This window comes from Eretmochelys imbricata, chromosome 6 (assembly GCF_965152235.1).
Source record: "Eretmochelys imbricata isolate rEreImb1 chromosome 6, rEreImb1.hap1, whole genome shotgun sequence".
NCBI lineage: Eukaryota > Metazoa > Chordata > Testudines > Cheloniidae > Eretmochelys > Eretmochelys imbricata.
The window spans coordinates 122,023,256-122,043,377 of record NC_135577.1 but is presented as its reverse complement, the minus strand read 5'-3'; the positions used below and the strand labels follow the sequence as shown (position 1 = coordinate 122,043,377).

The window sequence follows — 20,122 nt, the reverse complement described above, 5'->3', positions numbered from 1 at the left end:
GGGAGAACAAATTAAGACTGCTGAGGGAAATTTAACTCTGAATTTCCTTTTATGCAGTTAAAATCTCAACCTTAATTTTGAATTCAAGTCTTTTGTTATACTGCACCCACACACACACAGTTTTGTTTACCCTGTTAGATAAGGTTTCAATAGTTCATGATTTTGCCAGGGTCTGACATAACACAGTCTTTTTGCAAACTTGGAAGGCTTTTGGTGGTGGCTGTGTGACAAAGCATCCTATCCGGAGGAAGGTCTGGCCAACGGAAAGCAAGAAACTCTGATACGAAATCAAATCAAGTCAAATCTCAAGAACTATTTTTGTGAAGCTATCTAAAAAAGAGCACTTGTACAAATGACCTCCCTACCACTCATGCTCTTCTACTGCCAACTCCCAGAATACTTCACCTCCCAACCTCAGCCCATCAAAACCAGGAAACAGTCCTGCTGGATGCAGGTGAGGGCAGGGTGGCCGGTCCCACTTCTGCTGTCAGAGTATCTCGGAGTCCCTGTCTTCCCCTACCAATCTGCTTGTTGTTTTTGAGAGGAAGTGGAAGAAGAATGGTTCTTTGGCCTGATGAGGTATTTTGTTTCTCTTCTGTCTGAGGGGAATGAAGCTGTCACCTAAGGAGAATCCTCATACATTTAGGCCAAAATCATCTTCAGTTCTTCCCTAGCTAACCTATATTTGGGTAGAGAATCTCTAGATCTAGGGAAAGTTCTTTGGCTATCTATGGTAGTTATCTGGTCCTTAAAACTATTGTTCCTGCACACCCCACAATCTTTAGTTTATTTATCCTCACAACTCTGCTGTAAGGTAGGGCAGAGTTTTATCCCCATTTAAAAAAACGAGGAACAGAGGCACAGAGACAAAGTGATGTTCCCAAGGACCGCAAAAAGTCTGCAGCAGAGCAGGGACTTGAACCCAAGTACTTAACAAGCGCCCTACCCATTGGGCCACCTTCCTTTTTGTAGGTCAGTCTACTATTTGTGCATATTGAGCAGGGCTGAATCAAACACTCTACCCCAAAAGGCCTAAGGTATTATTTCATGGGTGCCAAAGAAGGGGTTAGTGACTAAACAGAATAGGGAGCAGTTTCTGTAGCTGCAGTGACCAGAAAATTTGGGCATTCAGTGGATTAGCTGCCACATTTTATTTCAGTTGTTTTGAACTTGCATTGCCAGCATAGTTTTCGATATTACCAAATTACGCAATCAATGACAAAAAATAATTTACTGTAAGGATTGTCACACGGACATAAATTCTAGCCAATACATACATATATAAATAAATCTGTTCTCTAACATTGTGTTAGTATGATAATATATTGCTGATATTACTGAATCATAATACCATGAAATAATATTATTCTAGCATTGCCAAACCCAAGCATTCAAAAATCATGCCAGATCCTAAAAATCATGAGATTGGCTTACCAGTCATGAGATCTTAAATATATCTTTTTTTACAATTTGCTTTCTGAGTTTTGGGCACGGAGGGTTCACATTTTCTTGCTTTTCTCTACAACTGTGAGGGCTAGAAACTTATTTTTTACTTTTTTTAAAAATGAAAGTTTAAAGTTTCATAAAAAGAAAAGGAGTACTTATGGCACCTTAGAGACTAACCAATTTATTTGAGCATGAGCTTATCCAAAGTGACCACTCTTCCTACAATGTGCATGATAATCAAGGTGGGCCATTTCCAGCACAAAGCTATTACCAGCAGGAGAGTGAGTTTGTGTGTGTGGTTTTTGGAGGGGGGTAAGGGGGTGAGAGAACCTGGATTTGTGCAGGAAATGGCCCACCTTGATTATCATACACATTGTGAAGAGAGTTGTCACTTTGGATGGGCTATTACCAGCAGGAGAGTGAGTTTGTGTGTGTGTGAGGGGGGGGCGGAGGGTGAGAAAACCTGGATTTGTGCAGGAAATGGCCCAACTTGATGATCACTTTAGATAAGCTATTACCAGCAGGACAGTGGGTTGGGAGGAGGTATTGTTTCATGATCTCTGTGTGTATATAATGTCTGCTGCAGTTTCCACGGTATGCATCCGATGAAGTGAGCTGTAGCTCACGAAAGCTCGTGCTCAAATAAATTGGTTAGTCTCTAAGGTGCCACAAGTACTCCTTTTCTTTTTGCGAATACAGACTAACACGGCTGTTACTCTGAAACCAGTCCTCAAAACAACCGTCCTCCATCACTTTCCCCCAGGGACCTCTCCATCCTTCATCCCCAGCACCCCTCCTCCTCATCCTCTCCTGCAAGGGCCCTCTCTCTCTTTCACCCCCAGCACCCTTCCCCAAAGCCATCTCTCGCTGTCTCTGTCCGCCTTTCCCCCACCCCTACCCATACCCCCTCGTAAGGTGACTACTGCGTGCCTGAAAACAGCTCAGGCCGGAGCCGCACAGTTTCTAGCGCAGGGAAGGAAGAAGGCGACGAGCAGAATCACCTTAGCTCCCGCTGAAAGTGTCAAGCCCCGAGAAAGGGATTAAACCTGAGAACAGGCACGATCAGGGGCAGCCTTGCTCTGCGCCAGCCGAGGTAGAAGGCCCCCCTGCCCGCGGGGCCTGCGCCGGTCAGTGAGGAAGGCCCCATTGTTGTGGTGGCTGCCGGGCGCTGCTCTCTGCGGCCGGTGGCGATGCCGCTGTACGAGGGCCTGGGGAGCGGCGGGGAGAAGACGGCGGTGGTGATAGACCTGGGAGAATCTTTCACCAAGTGAGTGGCCCGGCTGGCTGCGGCGGTCCCGGGGCTCGCTGCGGGCTGGCTCCCCGCCTCCACGCGATGCCCATGTTAGGGGTGCAGGTGGGGCTGCCCCGTATCCCCGGCATCTCCGCCCTGTCGCGACGTGAGGCAGCGCGGGCGGGCGGGGATGTGTCCGGCATTTCCTGCCCTCTGAGCGCTGTGTCCCCACCGCACGTCAGGCCGGGCCCAGCCCTGACCGGTGCCCGACTGGTCTGTCACCATCGCTAAGGAGGCGCAACAGCCCTGCCCTGCATGATTTGATCGTAATAAAGGGCCTGGCACTCGGGTACCATGGCGATGAACGTCTTGACTCTGCCTTAAGGTTTCAACAATCCCTGCTATTCTAAATAGTGAACAGTTTCAACTGAAAGTGGTCATTACTCAATTAATTTAGCTTTCAAATGTCATGTCTGATTCATTTTGAAATTAATATATTGAGAAACTTCCTTCATATCTTGAGAGATTTTTATTTGAAGCCTTCTATATTCTAGGTTTTATTTTTCCTTTTTGATCAAATCTAACTAATGTGATTTGAAACCCACTTAGCACCTATTGTAGACAAATTGTGTTAGCTAACTTGATTTAAAATACACACACATCTTTTTTTTTCTAGTCTAAATAAAGCCTAAATGTAAGCTTTACCTTTCACTTTATAACTCAGAAAATCAAAATGTGAAAAAGTTGAATGATTCTTAGACCAGTTTACAAAAGAAAATGTCTGATAGCTGTAATGTAAAACTATTTATACCCCCTTCTGTCTCCCACCCAAAAGTGTCCTTTTTTGTATTGTATTATCAGTGCCAAATTCCAGATCTTTTCTTTTTTATGCCAGTGTCTTCTGCATGCACAGTATTCACTTTAAAATAAGAAGATAACTATGGGCTTGATCTTGCGAACAGTTAAGCAAGTGACTATATTATTCACATGAGTAGTTCCATTGGTTTCAGTGGACTTACTTGGAGGAGTAATTTTTATTCCTGCAATGTTTGCGACATTGAGCCCTATAACTGCAACGGAATCATTTGTTTACATTTATGTCACATTTGTGGCTGTACTACATTAGGCCCAATTCTTCACCTGCCTCTATGCTGCCCGATGCATGGATGGAGCTCCAGTAATATCACTGGGTCTCCATGCCGGAGCATGAGCTCCCATGTGGAGGCAGTTGTAGGATTGTGGCCTTAATCACACCAATCTTGGGATCAGATGGTGCTGATTTCCACATGACAGTATATGATTATTAAAAATTAAGGCCCTAGTTCTGCAATCAGATCCTTGCAGGGACAAGAGATTGTGGTGTGGATTCGATTGCAGCATTGGGGTCTAAATATGTAATAAAAATAACACTATAGTAAGGATTTGTTAAATCCTGTACATATGTATAAATACTGATATTCTGAAGTCTGGCCATTTTTCTCTATAATAGTCCCCATTCAAGAAACTGATCGAAGGAAATCAGAAATCAGGAAATCATGGTATCAGAATGCCAAGATAAAATATATTTATTGACCTCTTTACTTTAAAAACATTAAACTCTGAAATCATGGATAGGCTTTCTACCAAATTGTGCATGAACTTCTAATATTTATTTCAAGAGAGACAGAAGAAATGTAAAGCATTGGGAACTCCTAAAACCTCATCCTTAGGGTATCTATTTTTTCTGTTTAATCTTTAGAATTTGCTGTCCTTTTGTATATGACCTGTTTATGAAAAGTTAACTTGACTAGCTATTCTAAATCTTGGCTTGGAATCCTGCTAATTTGAACTCACTACATTGGCTGAGTCTACACTATGACCGCGCTACCAATATAAGAATACCAGTGTACTATACTGGCAAAGCGCTCCTAGTGTGGACACGGCTATACTGGTAATGCTATGCTTTGTACCGGTATATTAAAACCAACCCCTACAAGCTATACCAGTAAAAGTGCAGCATCTACACTATGGCCTTTGCAAGCACAGCTATGTTACTCGGGGATCACACCCATTCACCCCACTAGCTAACCTAGCTATGCTGGCAAAAGTCTGCAGTGTAGACCTGGCCCTAGTAAATCATACATAAAACGCCTCTATGGACTTTAAAAAAAATTGTACAGATTAAATTGTTTTGATGATCAAATCCACTTTTACTATTTGAAATACCAGATCATTAATTTCTTGGCAGTTCTTAAATGTGAAATACATATATGTAATTAGTTAACTTTTAAATATTTTTCTTTAGATGTGGTTTTGCAGGAGAAACAGGACCAAGATGCATTATTCCTAGTGAAATAAAGAAACCTGACATTCCTAAGGTAACAGTTTTTAAAATTTACTATTGGGAAAGATTCACAAATTCAAGATTTATTTGTGTTACATTTTTATTTTTAAGAAATACTTTAAATATGTACGTTCAGACATCACAGAAGTGTGTGTCATTATTTCCTCCATCATAAACCATGTCCATTATCTCTTAGCTGTTCCTATTAAGAGTAAATTATGAAACTTATGGTCTTGTTATATGAACAACCATAAAGTGAGCTGGCTTTTACAAATGAAAAATTAATTGGAAACATCCCTAAATTAGAAATTTGGGACCATATAGTAAATTAATAGGGTAAGCTGATTGATATAAAAGTGTCTGGAACTGCCAAACATGGATTTGACAATTGCCACCTCACACACAAAACAGGATAAATAGAATAATCCTCAAAAGTATTTTTAAAAATAACAAAAACGTTTCACCTGTAAAAGCAATGATGACCTTGTTTTCTCAGTATAATTGTTCTCTCTGTTGTGATTTGGGCTATAAATTCCTTTCAGTAAATTGTTAATCCTCAGGAAACTTTCTTTTTCTCCATCAGTATTACTTAAAATTAAGGCTCTAATCCTACAAGGTGTTCAATCAGTGGGTCTCCATGCGAACACAGGAGTCCCCATATGCAGAACAGCTGGTAGGCATGGGGCCTTTCAAATATTTAAGCCTATTTATTGCTTGAGTTATACAGTTGATCAGTTAGGCCCCAGTTCTGCAAAGATGTATGCATGTGTTTGTGCACTGTGAATCATCTTGTTGAATTCAAAAAGATGATTATCAGTGCATAAAGTTAAGCACATGCGTAAGTCTTTGCAGGATTGGAGCAAGTGTCCACACCACCATGCAAGTGTCCACACCACCACATTTGGCATTAATTGGTACCTTTAGAGGTGGTCTCTAGGGGTATGTCTACACTGCAGTTAAACACCCACAGCTGGCCCATGTCGGCTAACTTGGGCTCAGGCTGTGAGGCTATAAAACTGCAGTGTAGATGCGTGGGGTGGAGTCAGGGCTCTGGGACCTTGCAAGACCAAGCCTGGACATCTTTACTGCTGTTTTATAGCTCGGCAGCCCAAGTCCTGTGAGCCTGCTTCAGCTGACATGGGCCAACCTCAGGTGTTTAATTGCAGTGTAGACATAACCACAGGGTCAGGTTTGAGGCACATTGCCTCTGCCTGTGCTATGCTTTTTCTCTTAATAGGGGATGTAAGTCTCCAGAATTGTCAGTTTGACACCTTTCCTGCACATTAAAATTGATGACAAGTTTTAAAGAAAAAAAATTTCAAAATTGATTCAAGTAAAATAATTTGTAGGATAATTTTGTGAAGTACATTAATACATCAAACAATGGAAAATGATGCTTTTTAAAATCAATAACTATTTTTTGAATTGTATACTATAGATAATATTTTAATAGAAATTTTTATTTTTGCAGCCTATCAAAGTCGTTCAGTATAATATTAACACAGAAGAGCTGTATTCATATCTGAAGGAATTTATTCACATGCTGTATTTCAGGTAAGAGGCACTGGGATATTTTTGTCTAATTAGCTGCTTTTGTTTGAGCATGTTGCAAAAGATGTCTGTTTTTATAGGGGTTCTGGAGAAGGCTGATGTTGTGTTTCCTGAATGATAAAAGGATGGGAAGGAGACACGGCTGGCTGGCTGAGCTCTTGCTGAAACACTTATTTAATGCTGCTAAAATTTGAATTGTGTTGTAAATGTGTGATAAGCACCTAGAGCCTTGGATATGCATCTTATTGTTTAAAAACATCCAAATAAATAGAACAACCGTTAACTGTGACATAATCACAAATTGCTTGAGCCTGAAAATTGTTGTTCTTCTGTTGAGTTGCACTGATTTCAGTGGGGCTGCTCATAGTACTCCAAAGCCCATTGAGGTAAATGGAAAATCCAGACCTGATGTGAACAAGGGCTTGGAAGTCTGGATCCAAATGTTCAAAATCTGAGATTTATAATTTGCCTGATGGGATCACTGAAATCTGTAGGTTTATTTTATTTATTTATTTACTTGACTAGAACATAACTTCCCCTTGGAGTAAATGTCCTCATGAACTTAGATTTGGTACTCTCACGTCCCACTCACATCCACGTACAGAATGACTTGACACCTGTTGTGGGCAGACATTACTTTTGTTACTGGACTTCACTGCCTCACTCCCTCAAGCATTATTGGTTTTCTTCCTGTCCTCTACCAGTGCTGTTCTGTTTCTGAAACAAAGTCTCTGACATGCTTGTTAGGGGGCTTATTCCTTCATCCACTTACTTCCCTGGTCCTTCTCGCATGAACAGAGAGCAACAATGTCCGAAGGTGCAAACAATTCAATGTTTATTGGGATGAACTTCCAGCAAGCATGATTCCAGTTTCCTTCCTTAGTGTCCCCTTTCCCAGCTCTGACACCACAGAGACTTACATGTGTCCTTTTCCCATTTCCCCCTTTAGCTAAACATGATTCCAATTCCACACCCTCATTCCCTGTTCCCATTTCCCCCGTACACACCCACCCACCCACTTCCTGATTGACTGCAGACTATATAATAAAACTTGAGTTCTGCTTAGCTATACCTTAATCAATCATTGTCCTGAAATTTAACTAACCAATCCTAACATATTGTAACATGATTATGTAACCAATTATATCCCACCACCTTAATTAGTTTACACCCAGCAAAATTAATTATACAGCAGACAGGAACAATCACAGAACCAGACAGAGATTATACAGACAAACAATAGCAAAGTGGGAACTATAATGACAAAACAATACAGAAGTGAGGATTTCACATCCCAGCTATTGGTAAGTGAGTTCTTGCCAGACAGGATGCTATCAAACTAAGTTTCCTTTTGCATTTTCTAGGCGGTTCCCTTTCTCTGGAGGTGATAGGCACTATCAGGACAGGATTGTATTCCCAACAGCCCAATAGCACCTTATTTCAATGTGACTAGTTTGGAATGTGAGGATGTGACCAGTCACTTCCCAGCTTATGGCTGCCTCTGTTGCTTAGCCAGAGGCCTTAGCCTAAGCACAGGGCCTCAGACTGTCACAGTAAGAGAAGGACCTTACACTGGCAGACAGTGATTTTGATTCTTTCTTTTATACCTCTATAACTAGCTAAGTGATAAGAATACACCTAAATTCTTTGCAGACAGGCCTGAATATCTATATCCTAACAATGCTGGGGACACGTTCTTCTGCAACTAGAAGATGGTTTTATTATTTGAGAAAATGCAAATTGTTCCCCTTTTTCTATTAACTTTTTGAGGGATGATGGGCTAGAGGTTGAAGCACAGGACTGTGGGTCAGGAGATCTGAGTCATATTCTTAGGTCTTCTACAAATGCACCATGGCATTGGACAAGTCACTGAGGGATGGCCTGCACACAGACCAATATACTTAGAGGTACATAATCCATTTGTAGACAAGACTGTAACTTCTGTGTGCACCGCTGTTTCCTAATATGGAATAATGCCTACCTCCCTGAGTGTTGTGAAGCTTCCTTGTAAGATGCATTGAGATGTGGGGTGGAAGGTGCTATCTAAGTGCACATTATTATTTATTACGATTTTGACTGAATTAACTTTCAAAAGAAGTAGTTAAAAAACTTGAAAGAATATATCAGGTCCCATAAGAGACACTTAAATTTAACATACTAGTTTCAGTTTATGCTTCTTTACAAATATATGTGCTGTTTTCCAGACATCTGCTGGTGAATCCCAGAGACCGCCGCGTTGTAATAGTGGAATCTGTGCTATGTCCCTCACACTTCAGAGAGACACTCACTAGAGTTCTTTTCAAGTATTTTGAGGTACGTGTATTACATAGCTATTGGCATTCATTGTCTTAATTGGTCACATAAGAATGGGCATATTGTGTCAGACAGTGATTCATCTAGCCCAGTTTCCTGTCTTCTGATAGTGGCCAGTGCCAGCTGTTTTAGAAGGAATGAAGAGAACAGGGGAATTTATCAAGCGATCCGTCCCCAGTCGTCCAGTCCCAGCTTCTGTCAGTCCGAGGTTTAGGAACACTCGGATCATGGGGTTGCATCCCTGACCTTCTTGGCTAATATCCATTGATGACCAATCCTCCATTAGCTTATCTTATTCTTGTTTGAACCCAATTGTACTTTTGGTCTTCACAACATCCCTTGGCAATCATTTCCACAGGCTGACTGTGTGTTGTGTGAAGAAATACATACTTATGCTTGTTTTAAACGTGCTGCATATTAATTTCATTGGGTGACTCCTGGTACTTGTATTATGTGAAAGGGTAAATAACTCTTATTCACTTTCTCCACACCATTCATGATTTTATAGATTTCTATCATATCCCCCTTTAGTTGTCTATTTTCCAAACTGAACATCCCCAGTCTTTTTAATCTTTCCTCGTATGAGAGCTGTTCCATGCCCCTAATCGTTTTTGTTGCCTTTCTCTGTACTTTTTGCAGTTCTAACCTATCTTTTTCAAGAAGGGGCAACCAGAACTGCACACACTGTTCAAGGTTTTGGCATACCATGGATTTATGTAATGGCATTATTATATTTTCTGTCTTACTATCTATCCCTTTCCTAATGGTTCCCAACATTTTGTTATCTGCTCACTGTGCAGCAGCAATAAAAAAAGCTGTTTTCAGAGAACTATCCACAATGACTCCAAGATCTCTTTTTTGAGTGGTAATTGCTAATTTAGACCCCATTGTTTTGTATGTATAGTCGGGGTTATGTTTTCCAGTGTGAATGACTTTGCATTTATCAACATTCAATTTAATTGGCCATTTTGTTGTCCAGTCACCCCATTTAGTGAGATTCCCTTTGTAACTCCTCGCAGTCAGCTTTGGACTTAACTGTCTTGAATAATTTTATATCCTCTGCAAACTTTTCCACATCATTGTTTACCACGTTTTCCAGATCCTTTATGAATATATTGAAGAATGCTGGCCCCAGTACGGATCCTTGGAGGACCCCACTATTTATTTCTCTCCACTGTAAAAACATTTATTCCTACACTTTGTTTCCTGTCTTGTAACCAGTTACTGATCCATGAGAGGACCTTCCCTCTTATCCCATAACTGCCTACTTTGCTTAAGCGCCTTTGGTGTGGGACCTTGACAATGGCTTTCTGAAAGTCCAAATACACTATATCCACTGGATCACCCTTGTTCATGTGTTTGTTGACCACCCTCAAAGAATTCTAATAGATTGGTGAAACATGATTTCCCTGTTCAAAAGCCATGTTGATTCTTCCCCAACATATCATGTTCATCTGTGTCTCTGATAATTCTGTTCTTTACTATATTTTCAGCTAATTTGTCTGGTACTGAAGTTAGGCTTGCAAGCCTGTAATTGCCAGGATCACCTCTGGAGCCTCTTATAAAAATCGGTGTTACATTAGCTATCCAACATTCATCTGGTACAGAGGTTGATTTGAGCAATAGGTTACGTTCCACAGTTACTAGTTACTAGTTCTGCAATATCATATTTGAGTGCCTTTAGCATTCTTGGGTGAATACCATCTGTCATGTAGGATATGTAGAATAATCAAATAGGATATTAGCAATAGTGCTAGTGGCCATTGCTTTACTTGGCACTTCTGGTAATGGACAAAGGAGTGAGGATAAAGGGAAAAGAATTAAAGTGAAAAGAGGTAGACAGAGAGGTAGAGACCAGAGGGAATTTTTCCTGACTCATTTAAATATCAGTTATCTAAATAGCATATATTAGCAAGAATTACCTATAGGGTTTTTTTTTTCACTTGTGCTTGGCAAAAAATAGCTCACATAATCTCATTTTTGATAGGACCAATAATCCCCACTGAGTGCTGCCAGAAACCTGAGTCTATATTTAAACATTTCTTAGTGCTCTCTCTCAACACAAGTCTTGATAAAGTCTTATGGTAAAAGCCAATAGCTTTGTCTAGCACGTGACCTAAACTCTGGCTGTACTCACTTAAATAAGAACTTCTCTGATATTTATGTCCTTCACATAACCAATCTTTTTGTTAGATCAGAATCTAATTTTTATCCTAGTGTCAATGGAAAACATCTTGCAAGATGAGGCCATAAACTTTCAGTTCACATAGGTCAGGTGGCTACGATTTTTTGGTAAAGGCTATGCAAATAAGTAGTTTGTCTCCTCAGACTAATTTTATAACTAATTTTAAACTGTCAGAGATTACATTTCTGTCTAAGTCCTTCCTGGTATACTTAATCTTTTTTTTTCCGCCTTAAATTTGGTGAGCAGTGTGAGTGGATTTTCTAATCCGTTTACAGAAAGTTAAAAAGGAGGAGAGAGAAATGCCTTTCATTTTTGATTACTTTGCAATGTGAGGATGACAGATAATGAACTTAGCATAGAGCTGCTTTAAACATTATCCATAATGACTGGTGACAGGGAGAGGTTCATACTTTGGTTTTGAGGCCTGGTTCTATGATAACAAACCTGCTGGTAGCCACATAAAGTGAGCCTTGTGTGTAGGGCCACCATTAGTGGTGTTCCAAATACATGTGACATTTGATACAAGGTCAGCATTTCTAAATAGTTATCTTGTGATCTAATTACACTGTACTGTTGCCAGTAAATAAAAGCTTTATGGAATTACTTTTCTCTTTCCCTAGAGTTCAGGGGAGGGTATTTGCCGAAGGGGTTGTCACCACCCTGAGAGCGAGATTTCTAGGGCAAGGCTGGGGCTCTCATCTAGTTATATGGTCTGAGCTGCTTCTTTCACATTTCCTTTTAGAGTTCCCTCTTTCCTACCTGTATTGCAATGTGATCCTTGTGGCCAAAAGAGCTGTTGATTTGCTCTGAGAACAACACTTCCTAGTACTGGCTTTTAATCAGTGTTTGTACAGCGGAGAGCATGATCCCACTGGCCACGCATCAAAACTTGTATAGGTTTTTGTCTCCTTTGTTCACCTCTTCGTGTCTTCACAGCATGTTATGAAGAGCTATGTTTGGCCTTCTGTAGTCAACTGTGACTTGACCTAAGCTATGTTCCATACACAATACTTGTTTTTCTTACAACCCTCTTACTATTTAGTGTTATTAAGCATATATGTGGACATGGTATAGCGATGAACATGTTGGGAATGAATTTGAGTATGCTTCTGTATTTAGTTGGTCATCATCACAAGAGATTAAATCCTGAATTAAGACTAGGCCGTTCAGTACTTGATTGTTCAGTCTTTGGTTTTTTATGAAATTGGGGGGCAATGAAAATTATAAAGCTTCAAGTTTTCTTGCACTGAATTTATTTAATCGTTTTGGTCTCATTACAGGTTCCTTCCGTGTTGTTTGCCCCAAGTCACCTGATGTCTCTTCTGACACTTGGGATTAATTCTGCTATGGTTTTAGACTGTGGATATGCAGAAAGTCTTGTGCTGCCTGTATCCTTGAATAATAATCCAGAAATCAAATCTTCAGCAGGAAAACTATAACCAGAAGTAGATAATTTTATTGTAGACTTGAAATATGATAGACAAGAATAGGGACAGACCAGCAATTTAGCTTTGATCGTAGTATTCTGGCTTGCTGTTTTAGAGTGGAGAATATCACAATATCCTGATTTACTACATGAGAATCCCTAGACCTATGCTCTTTGCAAAGGATGGGATAGGAACAGACATAATCTTTGTTCTATTGCTTGACAGTTCTGTGTTTCTCCCTCACATACTACACATTAATGAGAGTTCTGGACAGAATTGACTATTGGAAATATTTATAACTGATGCAGGGAAAGGAGGAAGAAAAATGCCTTCAATCCCTGTGTCTTCAAATGTCAAACACATTATAATGTAGTGAGATTTCCTAAGCTGCTTGTAGGTATATGAGGGAATCCCAGTTTTGAGTTGCTGGGGTGCCCTTCCCTTAGGAGGAAAAGCAATTCACAAGTAAGTTTACAGTTATACATCCAAGATAATTCTGTCAATTGATTATGCCATTTGATTGTGAAAATTAATCTTTAGTCAATTACTTTATTATAATATAATTAAATTGTTTTATAGCCTCTGTTTTGTTACCATCCCATTCTAAAGTTGCAAACATGTAGTGGCCATGGAAATATGATGGGAACTGTGGAAATAACAGTTGAGAAATTGGATTTATTTCGGTCTTTCTTTAAAAGAAAGTGTTACTGAAGGAAGTAAATAATGTAGCGCTGGCATGGTGCAAACACATAGGCTCGGTAGCGGGTGGTAACTATACTTTACTTTTTATATTTACAACATTTTAGGGAGCTGGAGAATCAGTTGTTGGAGCAGTGCACTGTTGACACAGGAGTAGCTAAAGGACAAAGACTCCCATCAGTGATGGGTAAGGTGTATTTCTGATGTAACCTAAATGTATTCCTTTTTAGGTAATCATACTGGGGAAGGTGGGTTAATCCCGCTTCCTTCTCTGCTTCCATTCAAGCTGCTAACATCAGAAAGAATAAATTTAATGTTTCTCCACCAGGTTTAACATGCTGCTGCTTCCATGTCTCCTCTCCCAGGATAAAATTAATTAGTATGTTACTTTCATGACAAACCCCTGTTAACTGGTTTGAAATAAAGTTAGTGCTATATTCTTTGTCTGTTACATTTTGAATGTGAGAAGAGCATGTTACATTGTTTCCAAATGTAAGACAGGTTCTCTTTTTCATGTACATTTCTTCCCCAAAAGTAAAGTTGCTTATTTCTAGCAAATCTTTTAAAGTTATTGGTGTGCAGTTTCTGTACTAAATTCACACTTCTTCAATTATTAGTTGGATTTTGCAAGTTCTGTTTTTACTTAATGAAGATCTGTACTAAACTATTAACTATTTTTAGGCTCAGTTCCAGAAGACATTGTAGAGGATATAAAAGGTAAAACTCTTTACTTCAAGAAACCCTATTTTGTGCTTTCCCCCAGAGATCAACTTAACAATGTCACTACATTTACAGTACCCTGCCACTGTAAATTTATGGGATTCTGTTGTTTTAAATTCCCTTTTGTCATATTTCTTATATCAGCAAGAGAACTTGAAGTACTGTCCATATTGTAGGTGTTCTGCGGGTCATATTGCATCAGTCTTCTGAGGTTAGACGTGAGGTATTGGTCCAGATATAGCTGAGTGTTTGTGTTTTTGCATATAAACACAATGTAAGGATATTGGGTAGTTTTGTGTATCCATCCATCAGCAGTTTAGGTTAATTTGGTATTGTATTTTTAAATATTCGTGTTCTGTTTTTTTCTGATGACTATTTATAGAAACACACAGTATGTACCCTACATTTGATTAATAGCAGATTTAACTTCCACAAACTGGCAACGTCAACTTTCTGTTGCTTCTGTTCAAAAAGACCACTACTCCAGAGAAATTCTGACTTAAAAGATGGTTAGTTCTTGCTTAAAATGATTTAGCTAGGCATGCTCTGTGTTTGCCACATAGTATGATATCTTCACCAAAACTGAAAATAGCATGTAAAAGGCATTTTGGAATATTGGATCAGGTATGAAATATTAATTAACTTAATAAATTCACACTTCAAAAGATTGGGCATACTTCTGTACAAAACTATACTAACTTCTCTATAGCACTTTAGATGCAGTTCATCCCAAATCACTTTAAAACTCATTTAATAGAAAATAAAAATTGTTGATGAACTTAAGAAATGTTTCCTATGGCTTATTAACCGGTCTTAACAGAAATACTATCTACCTGTTGGGCCAAACTAGGGGGAAAGACCACATGTCAAACACCTCGATACCTTAAGATGCTCCATACCTTTTAAACACTGCTAATATTTTATCACATGTAATTCATGGAAATGGCTTTTTAGAATTCTGGACACACATGCAGCTTTCTGATTCGCTGTCTTTTTTTGACACCATTATTTTTAACCAGATATAAGATGTTACTTGCTGGAATGGTTATTTGTGTTATATTAAAGATACAAATGGAATTTGGCTCTTCCGCTCCTGCTGGAGTTTTGGAGAGCAGGAGATATGCGCCACTAACACCATCACATAATAGCAGACCATTTAGAAAACAGCAACGTCCAATTTGAGATGGTGGCGGGTAAGACTGGAATTGTTGATTCAAATGCAGTACGCTATCCTTTCTGCGTCCTGGCAACAAAAAGGCAGAGTTGATAACACTCCATGGACTTTAGATCTAGCTATTTAGTTCCTCAAAAAGAGAATCCTCTCTAGTGCAGCATAGTTGTGGTATGTATTATAAGGAGAGTGATCACTTTACATAAGCTATTACCAGCAGGAGGGGGGGGGGGGGGGAACATTTTGTAGTGATAATCACCCATTTTTTCATGGTTTGTGTGTATAAAAACGTCTTTTGTATTTTCTACGGTATGCATCCAATGAAGTGAGCTGTAACTCACGAAAGCTCATGCTCAGATAAATTGGTTAGTCTCTAAGGTGCCACAAGTACTCCTTTTCTTTTTGCGAATACAGACTAACACGGCTGCTACTCTGAAACCTGTGGTATGAATGCTACTTCCTTTAGAATTCTGCGTCCCAACCAGAGCCTAAGTTCTGATAAGTATTGTCAGAGTATTTCACAGGAAGTAGCAATATCTTGCATACATAAAAATGTAGAATTTGGTCTCAAGTACATTAAGTAAAGGGATAGAAGTCACAAGCTGTGTTGAAGCTACTCCAAGGCAATGGGAAGTTAAGGCATCTAAAAAAAAGTCTTTATTTTTTTCTTTTATAAAGTCCGCACTTGTTTTGTGAGTGATCTCCAACGTGGGCTGAAAATCCAGGCAGCAAAGTTTAACATGGATGGCAGTGCTGAGGTAAGTGGAGAGTAAATGTTTCTCCTCCTCTTTGAAGTAGAAGGAGATCTCTTTTTTGCCTTTCAGATGATATGTGTGTGTTTTGTTTTAGCGTCCTTCACCACCTCCAGATGTAGAGTACCCTCTAGATGGAGAGAAGATTCTGCATGTAGTTGGATCAATCAGGTTAGAAATACTATAACTAAAATGCATGATTACTTTATTGTTGTGTTAGAGTAGTGCCCAGATGCCTGAATATTGAAATAAACCATTAGAAATGATGCCTCAGTTGTGTGCTGGTAAGACTTATTTGTCTTATAAGACTTGTGTGTTTAGGGGCATTAATGAATCATTGCACTTTGATCTTGTGATTTGAGGCCCCTAAAACTTCACAATATAATAACAGCCTGTGGTACCACTTTGAGGCCCTAGTCATGCACCAAGACCCCATTGTGCTAGGTGCTGTACTAACATGTAACAAAAACTGTCTCTGTTACACTAAGACTCTAAACTTTTTGAAAGATGAAAGACAATAGGTGGAAACAGACACTTGGGGGAACACAGGGAAACAATGAGACCATACTGATAGGCTGTTGTTTGTTGCTAATGCTCCTTGCTTTGTTTTGTTTTGTCATCAGAGACTCAGTTGTTGAAATAGTGTTTGAGCAGGATAATGAAGAGAAATCAGTTGCCACTTTAATACTGGATGCACTTATTCAGGTATCTCTACCAGTATAAAAAGTTGCATGCATTGCTGTGACCTTGCATAGAGCCTGGTTTTACAAACAGTCATTTACTTGGGCAGTCTCACTGATTATAAGTATGGACCATGTGTACGGGTAAGAGTTCTCTGAATCAGGCTCATGAATGGCTTAGGGAAGATGAGAAACTACATCATATTGTGTACTCTTAGAAATTTGAGTGCTATAATTCAAGAGGTGTCAGCATTTTTATTACTCTCCCCACTCTTTTAAGGTCTTTTATTTGGACTTGGAAATTCTCTTGAGGCGTGATAGCTTATCATAAGAAGAAATGTCTTTGTCTGGTTAGGAAAAAAATATGGAATATGGGCTTGACCAGATGTAAACTACATCTCATTTTAGGTATATTTTAAAGATGCATTTCTGCAGTTACAAATATATTGTTTGAACCAAAGTTTGCAAATGAGTAATTCTTTGCGAGGGCAATAAACTTGGATGTTTTAAGACAATTATTTCAAGTTAGGGCTCACCTTGGTATTAAAATTGATCCCATTAAATAATTCCCAGTGTTTTGGGTTCCTTGTTCCTTGGCCTAGAGGTACTGGGATGGTTCAAATTACATTACTAACATTAATTTGTTAGTCTCTAAGGTGTCACAAGTACTCCTGTTCTTTTTTGCGGATACAGACTAACACGGCTGCTACTCTGAAACCTGTCAAATTACATTGTTCTCGAGTGACTCCCTCTGACCAAAGCAAGCAATGGCTCTGGAGGGATAAGTCAGTCAGGCTTCTGCTACGGGAGAGGGTCACTGCAGCATGGGACACCTTGAGAGGGGTAGCAGGCCTCTATAAAAACACACATGAGTTGCTGCACATAATGTACATTGTCTTGTGCTTATGTTAACAGAAATACACACCTATGTCACTTGGTAAAGAGAGAGGAGCGAAATTTCTGACATGTTTTGAATGCTGTGTATATAACTTCATTTAAACATTTTCAATTTTCTTTCATACCAGTGCCCAATAGACACCAGGAAGCAGCTGGCTGAGAACTTAGTAGTTATTGGTGGCACTGCTATGTTGCCAGGATTCCTACACAGATTAATGGCTGAAATTAGGTACCTGGTTGATAAACCAAAATACAAAGAAGCACTTGCCACTAAGACCTTCAGAATTCACACTCCACCTGCCAAACCCAACTGTGTAGCTTGGCTGGGAGGTAAGAATGACACTGGGGTTAATCCGAAGTATGAAGGGAAAAGCAAGGTTTTACAAGGGGATTTGGAAGGAGCAAATGACAACAGTTCTTTGAAACGTTGCTAAGTGTAAACTGCATCTGAGCTCTTTGTAGTTATTGTGCCTCATGTCAAAGTCCTGTGGAGCAAAGCTGCGTCCTGGAGTTTTGGAGGGCAGGAGATTTGCCCCACTAATGACACCACGTAGCAGATCATTGAAAAGCAGCAACATCGAATTTGAAGCGGTGGTGTGTAAGACAGGAATTGTTGATTCAGGTGTGCAGTACGCTATTCATGCCATGTGGTGGCACAGCAAAGTAACCATCCAAAGCACAAACTTGCTGGACAGGGGTGTCATTTGCTATGGGGCCAGATTTTTCATAGCTCCTCTCCAGCTGGCACTGCAGAGTCTCCCCTGGGCATGCAGGGACCGCTACGAGTCCCAGTTGCTGCATTGGTAGTTCTAGCCGCAGCCAGCCAGGGAGCAGTAGCAGCCTGGGTCAGAGCTGAGCGCAGAGTGAGTTGGGCCCTGATTTCCCCCCCCCCCACGCAAAAAAAAGAGGTGCGGGGCAGTTATAGACTTAAAAGCTGCCAATCATGGGCTAGGCAAAGGCTGCTAACTTACTGCGCAACTCCCAGATACCTGCTATATACACAGAATATTCAGGCCCCACATTGGGTTTTGGATGCGGTATTGTAAATCAGGGAAAGAGAAGGGCAAGAGAGGCATTTCATGGCGATTCCATGTGGCTAAAGGTTTCCTCTGACAAGAATTCTTGAATTTATAGTATGTTGGTTTCAGCTAATAAACTAAGCCTCTGTACGTAACTAGAGTAGAATTTTAGAGAAACAAAATTTAATAAATGTAAGCCTGGTTGAAAGTGAGTGCCACAGAACTGCAAATGTTTGATATTGTGGGTGTCATCAGCATTTCTGCAGCTCCTCATCAGAAAGAGATGTCAGTTAACCAGCATAGGCTTACTTTTCTCCACAAGTAGTACAAACTTATTCTCATGCACATTGTGCCAAGCTAGGAGTTTCCCACAGAGCTTAGTTTCTGGGGGAATTTTATTTACCCATGGGATTGATGGTACCTGTTTGAAGCACTTGGAGTTTTATAGCTTCAGGGAAAGGCCTCTGGCAGGAAACTACTGGCAATAAAGCCCATATGGGTCTTTTATTCAGTCACTTATGAAGGGTGTGGAATGAAGCAATAAAATACATAAAAGAGGGAAAGGGATTAGACCCAGTATATTCAGTCTTTTGTCTCTTCTTTGGTGGGTTGAAAAAGAGTTAGGGGAGATTCCTGCAACCGAGCAGGGGAAAGAGAAATTCAGTGTGATGAGAACTAATGTGAAATTTTGTTTTTAAAATGCAGGAGCCATTTTTGGAGCTCTTCAGGACATACTTGGAAGCCGTTCAGTGTCCAAGGAATATTACAGTCAGACAGGCCGTATACCTGACTGGTGCTGTCTCAATAACCCTCCTTTGGAAATGATGTTTGATGTTGGCAAAGCCCCACCACCATTGATGAAGAGGGCTTTTTCCACTGAGAAATAAGCATCTGAATACAACACAGCTGCACAAGGGTTCCTTTCATGTATTTCAAGCAGACCTGTACAAGTTGCTTCTTATGCAGTAAGTGAATCAGGTGTAACACTGTTTAAAATCAATTATATAGGTGTGGCTTGGGAGCATCTTGTTAGCTGGAACTATATTGAAGTTGGATACAATTCTACATTTAGATTTAAAAAAACCCAAAACACTGGTTTTGACAACGGTGATGTACTTGTTTTGTTTTGTTTTTCCTTTCTATGGAAATATTGTAACTGGCACAAGTTGTTAACTACCAAGTTGTTTGCTATATACATATATGTACAGTAGTTACAAAATTAAGAGGCGTTGTTTTAGATGTTTTTGTTTTGTTTTAAATATCTTAGAAGAATGAGGGAGATTCCTTGTTACCTGAAACCATCTGTGGAAGTTTCTCTGCCAAACTCTGGATAAAATGTTGCACATGTTAACATAAGCTGTTGGTTCATACATTAAAATGTCTCCTGGAAACTGTTTTGTTTTGTTTGTTGTTTGTGGAAGTTGTTATAGGGATAGTAATTCTCTTAGACAGAGATTCCTATTTTCAGAAGCGGAACAAGGACTTGCTCCAGGATGAAGTTGTCGAAGTGTCAACTTAACCTTCCTGCCAACGACCTTTACCACAAAAAATCTGTCTGACCACTTAGGAATTATACATGAAAAACTTAATGTTAATAACATGCACGTTTTAATTATTTTAATTTTATTTGGAGCGGAGAGACAAGTTAGCAGCAAGGCAGGTGTTAAAATATGTAATCCTACGGCAATAAATATGAAATAAAAATACA

At 39.7% G+C, this 20,122-nt stretch overlaps 1 protein-coding gene across 1 annotated transcript; it reads left to right on the top strand.

Annotated features, from left to right (window-relative positions):
* Positions 1 to 2,557: 2,557 nt before the first annotated feature.
* Positions 2,558 to 19,805, top strand: ACTR10 (actin related protein 10). Its single transcript, XM_077819563.1, has 13 exons — positions 2,558 to 2,713; positions 4,962 to 5,034; positions 6,472 to 6,554; positions 8,756 to 8,864; positions 12,330 to 12,437; positions 12,874 to 12,941; positions 13,283 to 13,362; positions 13,857 to 13,892; positions 15,745 to 15,824; positions 15,916 to 15,989; positions 16,442 to 16,523; positions 17,524 to 17,725; positions 19,120 to 19,805. The coding sequence occupies exons 1-13, from the start codon at positions 2,637 to 2,639 to the stop codon at positions 19,299 to 19,301; spliced, it is 1,254 nt and encodes a 417-aa protein (XP_077675689.1). The 5' UTR covers positions 2,558 to 2,636; the 3' UTR covers positions 19,302 to 19,805.
* The last annotated feature ends 317 nt before the right edge of the window (positions 19,806 to 20,122 follow it).